The 12,601-nt window shown below is 41.8% G+C and overlaps 1 protein-coding gene across 1 annotated transcript in view; it reads left to right on the top strand.

Moving 5' to 3' along the window:
* The first annotated feature begins 371 nt into the window (after positions 1-371).
* The window catches only part of LOC137875179 (GDNF family receptor alpha-4-like), a 55,739-nt gene continuing 43,509 nt past the window's right edge, over positions 372-12,601 (top strand). The window contains exon 1 of the mRNA XM_068714203.1: positions 372-846. Within this exon, the coding sequence (XP_068570304.1) occupies positions 807-846 (40 nt within the window). The 5' untranslated portion in view covers positions 372-806. The remainder of the gene's footprint in view (positions 847-12,601) is intronic.

Here is a 12,601-nt window from a genome sequence, read left to right as displayed (position 1 = left end):
CTGGGAGGCTGTCAACTTGAAAAAAATATGTTTAATCTTTGGGTTATTTGCAACAAACTATAATTATTAGCAATGCAAAAATATTTGGGCTTTTATCTGTTGCTGGGGGCTTATTTCAAAAGTCACTTGGATTGCATCAAATGCTAAATATTTTAGGATTACATGAATGTAATTTTTTTTTTAATTCGCTTAATAAATCAGACTACGCTGTTCTAATGGACTCAGTATAGGCCTATTCCAATCCCTTACTGTCCCTAAAGGTGATGATGATGATCTGAGAAGGAGGAGGAGGATGAGGAGGAGTAGGAGGAGGGATATCGCCAGTTAATAACCCCAGCCTCCTCTGCCTGTCAGCATCATGATCGCAGAATGTACCGGGACCCCCTGAACAGCGGAGCCGCGTCGCGATGACTGTCCGCGGGCAGAGCTGCATCCCCCGGTGACGCCTGACATTCCCTCCATCCAGTAGTTGTGATTTTTCTTTTTTCCCCAAGCGGCGCGGCGTCAAGCTGGAAACCTTTGGCACAAAAAACAACAGCCACACTCAGAAGCTGCCTCTCCGGCGCGTATAATTTGCTCCGACGCATTCCTCGGTGGCTCCTCCGTCTTTCTGCTGAGGATTTGAAACTTGAGCGACCGAGCCGTCTGCGGGCAAAGAGCGAACGGACGCGTGTTGTCGGCGCGGTGAATGTAGCGGGCAGGCTGGTTTGTCCGTCTGCGTGGCGCACGGCGGTGCTGCTGGACCAGAACGCACCAAGTCTCTCGTTCCCGTTTTACCCCCCTCCGGTGTCCCGAACACTGCAAACATGTTTCTCATCGGGAGTGTGCTCGCTCTCTTCTTCTCAGGTACGTTCACTGATTTTACTTTTACAATAAAAAAAAGACATAAACTGTTTGGTTAAACATACTAAAACTGTCTTTGCTTAACTCACAAGTTGGATGGAGATGAGGATGGTAGAGTCACAGTTAATGTGTAGCCTCACATTATGCTCCGAGGTAGAGAGAGATATTTCTGCGTCTTTTAGTTATCATTACTCCGAGGTGCGTTTTTTACGGCTCGTTTTGGTCCATTTCACGGTCTTGGAGCCTGGGGATGGATGGGAAGAAGTGTGTGTTTGTGTGCGTGTGTTTTTTCCTGCCAACTTTTCAGCAGAGTTAAAAAAAACAAAAAACGTTTAATTTGGCAGTGCATGTTTAAATCATGCAAGTATATGCTGGTCTCAATGATTCCGTTTTTGGCTGAGGTCCTGTGCTCTTTTAGTTCAAGCAAGCCAATTCATCTCTCAAGTGATTTTTTGTTCCATGATCAGAAGTGCCACTAGGCTACGCCCTTCCAGCTCCAAGCCCTGCGATGAAACTTTCATACCATGACTGAAACACACGGACGGAAAACGACGCACCCTCTGCAGCTAAGACATGTTTGGGTTGTTTGTTTTATAGCTCTAATAACTTTTAGATACATTTTTGCATACAATGCTGCTAAAATTAGCTTGTCTTTGAACCAGTTTGTGGTTTTGAAATAATTGCGATGTTTGATGCCATTTTTGTCTCATTTATATGTCAATTGCTACAAACGAGAAAAACAATTCCTCGAGCAATAAACATTGATGATTCGTAGACCACCTCAAAGCGCTGATATATGAATTGATTATAGGGGCCCATAGTTTATTTGTGTATGCAAAAGTGACAATTAAGGTATTTTTAAGATTTTATTTTTCATTGTGCCTATAGTCTATACACACTTACAGCTTTTTTTCTTAGTTATTGTAAAAATAGCATGCTTCTTGATATCTACTTACAGTAAATGTTATATTACAAATCACTAGACCCTGTTTTGAAAAACAAAAACAAAACTTTCTCTTTTTTACATTGATAGATTTTTACACAAAGATCATACATTATATACAAACAAAAAAAAGTTAAAAATCTCAAACAAAATGTAAGAAGTTTTGATTATACAGTCTTGTATTGACATTTACGCTGCTTGTAGATGACCACTTTGTAATTAATGAACTTGCTGTCGGGTGTGAGCGTGCTACTGTCCTGACGATGACCATGTTTAGTTTATTCCTTTGTGTGTTTTGTATGGTGTTAGTGTGTCTGGGAGCCTGTGTGTGGCCACTGAAAGCTTGCAAATGAAGAGAAATCACAAAGAAAAAAAGGGGCGTCTTTACAGCGCCATAAACTCACTCTGAGAGAACGTCTCTATTGTTTATAGTACAATACTACTATGCAGGGTTATTGTAAAGCCTTAAACTACGGCGTTAAGAGACACGGACAGGTGTTTTAGCCCAAGAGCTAAAGGGGCATTTCAGTGAGTGTCCACTGCTATTTATTACATACTTTATTACATAAATTACAGATGGGTCCGTACGGAGGCAGATCTACTAGACAAAGAAACAAAAACCGATGTATTGTTCTCTGACGTTGGGAGTTATCATGACTGAACAGAGGAAAACAAACTGCTGAGTACTTATTACCGAAAATCATATGCGAAGAAGAAGATTTGGAGTTAACATAAGTCTGAAGGGCCCTTGTTGGTGGGCCAAAAACCCTTTTTTCAAAGGCCTGAGGATGAGTCAACAGAGAAACACAAGTATGAAACTGATTTAATCTGTAATCAATGTCCAGAAATCGCAACGTTGTGGTCCATTCAAAGATTTCTCTTTTCCGGATGTTTTATCAAATTTCTAGCGCTTCTCACTGACATGGCTTCAACGAGGCACGCCCATATCTGGCTGTTGCTGGTGTTTTTCTTGTTGTTTTTCTTGAAGTCACGGTGGGAGGTCGTCTGACCTACTTAAAAAGGTGGAGTCTAACAGGACGATGAATCCCTTTCTGTTTCAGCTGGTCTTTGCATGACAAAAACTGCCTTCACTCATTCCCAGATGTGGAGTTTTATTACCACTCAAATGTACTTATTTATTTGTATCAATGAACATCCACCCATAATATTAAATCTGTCAGGTATAGGATATGTACAATTCTAAAAATAATAATGTCATTCTTGCACTTTTTTTATTGTCGATGCAGGGGTCTTGTTATCTCGCCAGGAGATAATGTATTCGGTCATGTGTGTGTGCATGTACGTCTCTGTCCACAGCTAATTCCGCATACTGCTGAGCCCATTGGCCTAATGATTTTTTTGTGCTTGCGTGCTCAAGGACCTCTCGCGGTTGCAGTGATTCACGCTTATTGAAAAAAACATATCTCATTCACTAAACGGTGCAGGTGCAGGACAGTGTATCTGTTGCGTCAGGAGCAATTAGTATTCATTGAATCACACATGACATCAGTGGTCGTTGCAGACACACCTGGCGGAGATCTGCACTGTACCGAGTGCACCTTTCCAGTTTGCACTAGTTTCGGTTTAGTTTGCACTTTGCACTTTCACCCCTTTGAATGGTATAAATTAGAAGTTTTAACCATGCATGACACTCTCAATGGCAGCTGTTACAGGTGACTCAGGTTGGAGTCGGCTGGAGTTGACAGTCAGACTAATATAGTTGTAATGTCATTGCGACAATAAAGTTCACACCAATTTCAAAACCTATTTGTGTGTTTATTGTACTCCAACCAACACACATGTGGATATGTAATTATCATTTCTTCTCAATTTTTATATAAGCTAAGCCCTTCAGGTACCCCTCCCCCGGTAACAGCAGACGCACCTCCTGGTTGGGAATCAGTGGATTATATCACTGCTGTAGCAGGACTAATGAAATTCCCCCACAGTGGCTTTATATGTGCACGGTCTGTACTGCAGCATGGCCCCGCTGTGTTCATTAGCCGCGTTAATGATTGTCCAGCTTGTAGTGACACTGTAATGTTGAGTGACAGGCTCATATATCTCCCTGTCTCCCTCGCCTCAGGTTAACCCCCCCTTTTTCTATCTCTCTCCCGCAAAGCTTTCAGGTCGCGTCTGATTTTCCTTTCTTCTTTTTTTCAATCTTAATCTAAATTCCCCCTTGGATTCAGCGGCGCGTCACAATAAATTGTTCAAGTCGTTCAATGAGGAAGTGCAGTCAACCGACACGGGTGTGCAAACACATTCAGAGCGGCAGTGGTTGACGTCTTATCGGGGCGAAGGCAGGTGTGCGTGTTTGTGTGTATTTTTAGGGGTGGGAGGGTGCGGGACAGGGCTCATTTTGCTTAGATGCCAGTAGTGGGTTTTTGAAGACCTATACTGATACTGATCCTTTGGGTGAAGCTGCCCGCAGGGAGTGTTTACCTTCTCCTCTTAGGTTCCCCTTTAACGTACAGTTTCACTTTTTGGTTCCTCTTAAAGGCCTTGAAAACCAATCTCAATCAGCTTCTTACTCAGAGTGATAGGGTCTTACGTAAAATACTGTTTTCTAGTTGCACACTTCAACATGTTTTTTTAGCTAAAAACTAAATTGCATGCCGTTAATGAAACACATTAAGGCTGGTGTTTATATTGACGTTTCTTACAAAATGTATAGAAATTTGCTTTTTAATGCTGAAAATGATGTAAGGTGGTGTGGTGCTATCACCATTGCCTCACAGAAAGAGGGGTCCAGGTTTGATTCCCAGGCTAGACGGGCCTTCTGTGTGACGTTTGCATGTTCACCCCATGTCAGCATAGGTTCTCTACGGGTTTTCCTGCAACAGTCCAAAGACGGGCTATAGGTTAATTGATAACTCTAAATTGCCCATAGGTGTGGATGTGAGCGTGCAACCTATCCAGAGTGAACCCTACCGTCGCTAATGTTAGGTTGTTTTATACTTGTTATAGTGTAGCCGGTGCGAGGCGAGCGCACACCAAAAAATGACGTAATCATGGCCAGCACATGAGCGCCGCAATCAAGCAATTCGTCGTGCACCTCTGAATTTGTCCCTTCATTTGAGTAAATATTTTGCAGCCAAATCAAATAGTTTACAGAATATTAAAACTTAGTTTCCTTGTAATGCATGCAATACTTGACTTGTTTATTTACAGAGCTTGTATAAAGGCTATAAAGTAGTCCATGAGATATGAGTTTACAGATAATTACAATACATCCTCGTCATTTTGGAGGTTGGTTTATGGCCTTTTGCAGGTTACACCTACAGCCTTTGGACATATCTATGGGTTACACTCTTTGTCTTTTTGATTCCTCAGTGTTCATTTTGTTTGTACACCCTCTGGCGTTTCGTAGAATAATGCAGTGCATTGAGTGTAAAAGCCGTTAATGCTTGGAGCTCGTGCTCTGTCTGTGGAGGCTCCTGCTATGCTATAAACAAAGCTTTAGACTGGTTGCAAGAAATGAGCAGAACAGCGGGCTGGTGGCCAGGCTCGGTCCCCTCCACTCTGCCGCTAGGAGACTACAGCAGGGAGAAGAGCAGACGGCAGCTCCGGAGACGGAGAAGCTAACATTTGGGACTGTGCTGGCTGAAAATCAAGTTACTAGACTCTCTCTGAAGCTGGTGCCCGCTCTCCTCCTGGCAAAGTAGTCTCCAAGCGGCGAAGAGATGGACTACAGGGTGTAATTCATGTCTCATTTGTGGTCTGATGAAGGGTAAATTCATCATATATAGACATATTTCTTATATTTGGAAAACTTGAATTTGACTAATTTCCTGAAAAAAAGGATTTAAAAAAATGTATCAGTGTTTGACACAAACAATTGTCTCTTTATGGACAAACACATTTCTTGACTTGACTAATAATAATGAAAACATAGGTCCTTTTAAATGAGTATTTTAGTGATTTTGTTTTAGCCTACACTTCTTGGGGTTGGAGGTCTTGCTGGAGACACACACACATAAAAGCAATAGTTTCATAGATAAACCGTTAAACCATTATTCCTCTGCATGGAAAAAGCTCCAAAATGATGTATCCAACATTAGCCATAATGTAACCAAATTGCATTAGACCATTCATTTGCGTGATAAATACTCACTTCTTTCCACTCCACATCTCCAGTTTCTAACGCATGCTTTCTGTTAAACATTTACAGTCTTCCAGACTGAACTCAGATAACCCTGATGACATCACTATTGGTTATTTTCTTTAGGTCCGGTCTGAGAGTGTAACTGCTAAATTAATTTCACAAAATGTTGTGAAATATTGTGCAAGCTTAGTGACTACTGGCTGGGCTAATTGGTGCAGAAATGTAGGTGATGAGCTAGCTGCTAAAAAAAAGCTAGCCAGGTGGACTAGCAATAGTCCAAACATCTCCCCAATTTTCTCTCTATTTTCTCTACTCTATTCAGTTTGCCATCGTTCACCATTGCACACACCTTCAATTAGAGGATCTACGGTTCTGCGACTCTTGTCTCAGAACTATCCTTACTCATTTAGGAAATACATAGCTAATAAGATAACTGCCTCCATTTTGGACTCTACAGCTCTCCGATCCCTCGAAGGTCAGCAAGTTCAAGACATCTTGCACAGGTCAATGTTCGCTCAAGTTGACGCAAAACACAGCGCAGATTCGCTAATTTGATAGTTAATCCACTAATTCCCTTGAATTGACTTCAAACTGCCACAAATGTTGCAGGTTGAGTAGCGCTCAACATGACCAGTGAGCTAAATTTAAAAAAATTAATGAAATGCCTCTTTAAATGAAAGGAAAATATCGACTGATATTATTGTAATTACCTTATCTAAACACACCAGCTCCATTTATAGCACATAAAACACACACAGGTGTTAGGTGTTTGAAAGTGTGGGCTGTAGGCTATCACACCGTGCAATTACTGAAGATTCCACAGCACTGCAGGGGTGTGTGTTTTGAACAACAGGAGTCCCTCCAGTCGGTAGAGAGAGAGAGAGAGATTGTCTTATCTGTATTGATCTCCGGCGACAGACAATGACGTCTATGAAGAGCAATGAAGCCCGAGAAATGAGCAACATAAACCTACTTAGATGATAAGTGTGAAAAGCTGCTCAGAACAGGAGAAAAAAGGGGCTTGATGAGAGAGAGTATGAATTAATAGTACAAGGAAATCTCTAAATAAACTCCCCCAAATTAACATCTGTCTAAAATTATTCAGTAACATCATTCAACCCGTCCTCATTGGGAGGTGAAGTGTGCGGGGGCCTCTCATGAACCAGTGGTATCCGTCCGACAAAACACACACATGTCCCACATGTCTACAGTTCTGTAAGGTAATCCTAAAGATTCACAGAAACAGTCCAAACCAGAGAAGAGCAATTCAGTTCCAGGTTCACCTGGCAGGTGCTGATCCTGACTATTACCACCACATAGCCTTTTTAAGTGACAGCCTCTACCCAGAGACAGATCCTCTGAGAATCATCAAGAAACTTACCAGCTCAAAAACCAAGAACTCCATCATCTATCCGAAAACACATCCAAACACAATTGACAAGGGAATTAAATGCAGATACATTGAACATTGGCAATCTAAAACAAGATCCATCACCAAAGTGGAACCTCATCATTTATTGAAAAAGAGAATAGCACAATACCTTGTCAGCGTTAAAATCCCAGATGCATGTTCACAATGTAGACTCAGCGACCATGAACTAGAGATGGAAGCAGGTTGTTATCTACAACCGATATATGAGGATTGGAAACCCAGAAGGCTGCCTACTGTATGAAGCTGTCAGAAAAAAAGCAATTCAGAAACCACGTCAGCGGCAGAGACAACATGTGATGAACTGATTAAACTGTTTAGCAGAGGAACCACAATTCATACATTCACCCGCACAGTATGTAACCATGTTAGAGAAGAAAACGTTAAATAGAACTATTTAGGTTGTATTTCATTTTCAAAATGTATTTATAATTTTACTCTACTTAATTTTACTTAAAGGCTGTCTATCTGTTTGAGACACTAAAGGTGCATTCACACCAAACGCGGCGCAAATTATTTACGCGAGTAGATTACATACAAAGTCTATGCACAGACGAGATGAGACTGGAGTGATGCAAATTTGCGATGGCGCGGCGTAATTGGCTCAAATTTGTGTCAATCGCCAAATGCCACAAACGGCCCAATCACGTGACGCTGCTGCGCGATAGCCTATCAGCTTTGAGATGCTCCCCCTGTCATCAGTGACGTCCTGCCGTTGTTGAATCAGGAAACAAATACTTTCGCCGTCTGTGTTCACCCAGAGCTCTACGATACCTCATATTAGTAGAGACCGGACCAAACTATGTGTATAAATGTATGTGTATAAACCATATGGTGCAATCAATGAAAAAGACACTGCCGTATTTATGCCAAGTTACGTTATTTTGAGTGTTGTTGGAGCTGCTACAATGTAGAATAGCACCGATCGATCTGAGCTCCATTGAGAAAACAAGTATTTTAAAAGTGAATTGCTTGTCGTCTTGCGGAGAGAACTAACAAAAAATGAATACGTAGTTATTTCGGCATCCTTTTTGTCCTTTTATTGCAGTTTAATCACAACAAAATCAGTTTATATTGTGTTCATACAGCTGTAGTAAACCAGCCGATGTGTGGCTTGCTAGACACAGTGAATACAGCTTGATAAAATCCATGGAGCTCCTCCGGACTATGTTATGAACCAGACAAGATGCCGTTTAGTTTCCTGGGATATCTGGGACTTCCACAACAAGTACTAAGCAGAAATAGGTTATTTTTTCTATGGTTGATGGCGGAAATAAATGGCGGACAGTCGAACGGCCTCCAGGACGATAAGCCACACAACCTCTCCGATGCGTTTGGCGTGAATAATTTGCGTTGTGTTTGGTGTTATGTAATTATCAAATTTATATTGTATGTAATATATTGTTGATTGTTCTGGCAACATGTCATTAACGCTTATTTAATTAAATTGAGAAAGAAAGAGAGAAAGGGGGGGGCAGAGAGACAGAGACAGACAGACAGACGAAGAGGATTAGAAGTGTTGTGAGGCGAATGAACTCAGTGAAAGAAGTGAGGAAATCTATCTTCCTTCTTCTGTCACATTTAATGAAAAATGAGCAACTCACCTGGCCTCCATCCACCTGGTTCTATCTGATCTGGGTGCAGAGGTGTGTGTGTGTGTGTGTGTGTGTGTGTGTGTGAGAGAGAGTGTGTGTGTGTGTCTGTGATAACGTTCTTCTCAAAGGGAATGGTGTATCCAAGAGGGTTAGTTTGGAGGTCTTCTGTGTGTTTTGTTGATAACTGGGATTTGGAACTCAAACACAGGGGCGGCAGATGGTGTGTTGGCTTCTGCTTCCATGGCTGTCTGTGTGTGTGTGTGTGTGTGTGTGTGTGTGTGTGTGTGTGTGTCAAGTATGCAGAGGCTTTAGATTGAGTGCCGTATGTGTGTCTCTTGGTGTGTCCTTACTCAAACTCAGTGTCTGACTCTAGTCAGTGGTCCCTGAAGGTACCGCTGCTCTGTGTGGTCAGAGCCAAGGCCGATCCCAGGTCAGCTGCGGCATGACCTCAGGCCCATCTGCTATCATGATGACAGATGTGTCAGAGACTGGCTTCAGATCTGTGGCTGCACTCACAATCCCCAGTTAGTCTTTCTGACAGACTGGCTTCCCTGTTGGCCGGGGGGCTTCTGCCAGACATTTAGTTTGGTTCTTCAAATCCTAAATATAATTGGAAACACTGCATCAATTGTGTTCTACTTCCTACATTTTTGTCTAACTGTAGTGAGGAGTGAGAAGCACCAAAACATATGATAAAGAGGGGACTGAGGCATGATTCCAAAATTTTCATCACATTTCAGCAAAAAAATCTGCTGCAAAGACAAGCTGCTGTTTCAAATGCAAGAGTTAAAACTGGGGTCGACAATATTGGAGAAACCAGTAAGGTAGATTTTGAAAGCATCCAACCAAAAAACACCGGTTCTGCCGAGTGAAGCCAATGCAGAAGTGTCTTAAACTTGCGTTCTCTCTACTGACCAGCAGGGGGCGACTCCTCTGGTTGCAAAAAGAAATCAGATTGTATAAGAAGTCTGAGAAAATTACCCTATTTCTCACTTGATTTATTACCTCAGTAAACATTGTAAACATGAGTTTATGGTCTCAATCTCTAGTTTCAAGTCGTCTTCAATGCAGCCTGATGTTCATTTAGCACATTATGATCCATTTAGAGTCAAATAGACCATAAAGCAGGGCATGTTTTAGGGCGGGCTTACTGTTATTGACAGGTTGCTGCCGCTACCAAAGCTGTATACGGTGTCTCTACGTTAATACTCCGCATTACAAATATTGTAACTTCTGTTCATTGGTTGCGAAAAAAACAACATGGTGACGGCCGTAATCCAAGATGGCAGACAGCGAAATCTCCGAACTCAAGGTTTCGTAACATCAGTCCACAAACCAATGGGTGACGTCACCATGACTACATCCACTTCTAATATACAGTCTATGGTCCAGTGTTGCCAACTCTTTTCCAATGAAGGGAGCTAGCAGCATTCTCTTTAAAAGTTGCCAGGTCTAGCGAGTAAGTCGCCAAGTTGGTAACAGTGACTGCCCGTCCTTTCAGGCCTCATGCCAAAGCCACTTCTCCAAAATTATGATGAATGTTAACAACAAACTTTTATTTGTCAGAGCATTTGATTCATTGGTTTCATGATGGGACGTCAAGAGAGTTTCAATAAATATAAGAAAAAATGCATTACCCACCCGAGGTTTAACTGTACAAAAGTTTCATCTAGAATAAAGTTATAAAGTCAGTTAAAGCTGTAAGTGCTAAAGACAACTAGGCTGTTTGTTACGCCTTGTTACATTTTGGACAGACATGAGCAACAGTGGGTAACAAAAGGTTTATTTTCTGGAAATCATGAATGTCCCTGGTCATGTCATTCCAATCTGTTTATTAATTTATGAGATATCAAATAAAAGGTAAAGGGAAAGTATACGATTTGACCTAGGGAAGGCACTAACAGAAAGTGTCCAATATGAAGATTTCATCCCTCCCACGTGTCAGAAGACATTTGACTCTTTCTCAACATCCCCATGTTGCCTTATGAGCCCTTGAGCAACAGTGGACTTCTGCCAGCATTCTTTTTTAAAGTTCGATTCACAACAGTTGGCATCCTGTTGTGTTTCCAGTGTATGAGTTTTGTATGTGTGAATGGAGCATACAGTCTGTCTTAAAGCCTGACATCCCAATTCCCCTACAGTTATCCTATAGGCCTGAAATGACTCATTCATTTCCAGCGTTTTTCTTGTGAAAACCACAAACGGATCACAGTCCCACTTTGCAGAAACACAAGGGCTGGATGTAGCAGCTCCTTTAGGATGGGACACGGCAGGGGTTCCTTTGCAAAATAGAAAGAAAAATGGGAGGCATTCATCACTGTCTGAGACCTTTGCAACCATTCAGACATTATCCATTATTTGCTCTTTGATCCCAATTACGCTAATTATGGCTCCTCTCTTACCTCCGTTTTTCATAAACAAGGAAGTGAGAGAATGAGAGACTGTAGAGGCTTAGTGATTCGGAGCCTTGGAGTGTCTGTGAAATGTGATTAGAAATTTGCAGCTGACACACTAACTTTTGCACAAATGATTCTGGTTCATTTTGGAGGGGGAAGAGTGCTGGCTTTCTGGCATGAAGTGGAGAAGGGGAGCCAAAGCTCAGCTCATATCGTTGATTTTTTGCAAACTGCTCCACATGCTCTTGCTCACACAATTTTTTTTATTATATAATTGGTTGACCTACCCTGGTGCTGCAGAACTAATTTTACCAATATGATGAAGTTTTTGCTCTGTTAAAAGGTCACTCAGAATTATTGGCTCTCAACTGAAGCTTTTGCTACAGAATCACAGAATAGGGAGCCAAAGTCCATGCAGCGGCTCTTAGATGTCCTCGAATCACAGGTTGCAAACACGGAGTCTGTCTTCACTCTGCTGCTGTCTGTAAGTAAGTAAGAGCCCTTCAAACCTCAGCCATCAGCCATAAATGGGCAGCAATGAAACCTGCTCCACTACTGCAAGGCTTTGGCGTGGCATTAATGTAGGAGCGTCCAAGATGATTTTAAATTCGCTCTGAGTGTCAAAGTTGATTTTGCTTGTTCTGTGGGTTTCTCGGCAAATCGAGATGACTCAAAGCTTTCATTAGAGAGGGGACTTAAAATCTGTTGTGGTACAGATTTGTGGTTGATGGTTGATGAGCACACTCCATCCACCGATGAAGACCTAGTGATACAGTTGAAGAAAAATATGGTTGAAATTTCAGAAAAGGCTAGTAAGGTATTTCCAAGATCATGAGTGAAATCGCATGTGTAAATTTAAGCCAACTACAAAGGACTCCTGCTGATGAAGTTGTGTGATAAAGTTGAAAGCTCTGGAAAATAGCTAGTAGTTGGACCTTGAGTTGTAGGTTACAGTGTTGACGTTATGTCAAAGACCTATGTTGCAGAGATATCTACTTAAGTAGGTTTACTGGCTAGCCCCGGCCTGTTCTGTATTGCAATACTACTTGTACCTCAAGAGGAGTGAGTCACTGTAGCGTCCAGTCTGTCCTTGGTGCAACATGAGAGGACGAAGAAGTAGAGCTGCAGAAGGTTTGTCAATCATGTTCAAGGTACGCTTTCATAGTTTGTTTATTGGATTAAATCCAATGTGGCAAAAACAAGAAAACAACTCTTATTTTCATTTTGTCCTGGTGGCAGGGAGGCACCCTGGAAATGAACTTTCAGTTAGCAGTGAGCTGTAGCAAC

Source organism: Cebidichthys violaceus, unplaced genomic scaffold (genome assembly GCF_023349555.1).
Source record: "Cebidichthys violaceus isolate CVI_PGR_0920_01 unplaced genomic scaffold, fCebVio1.0.p SCAF_2, whole genome shotgun sequence".
Taxonomy (NCBI): Eukaryota; Metazoa; Chordata; class Actinopteri; order Perciformes; family Stichaeidae; genus Cebidichthys; species Cebidichthys violaceus.
The sequence above is the reverse complement of the archived record's forward strand: the minus strand, read 5'-3'. Positions and strand labels throughout refer to the sequence as shown.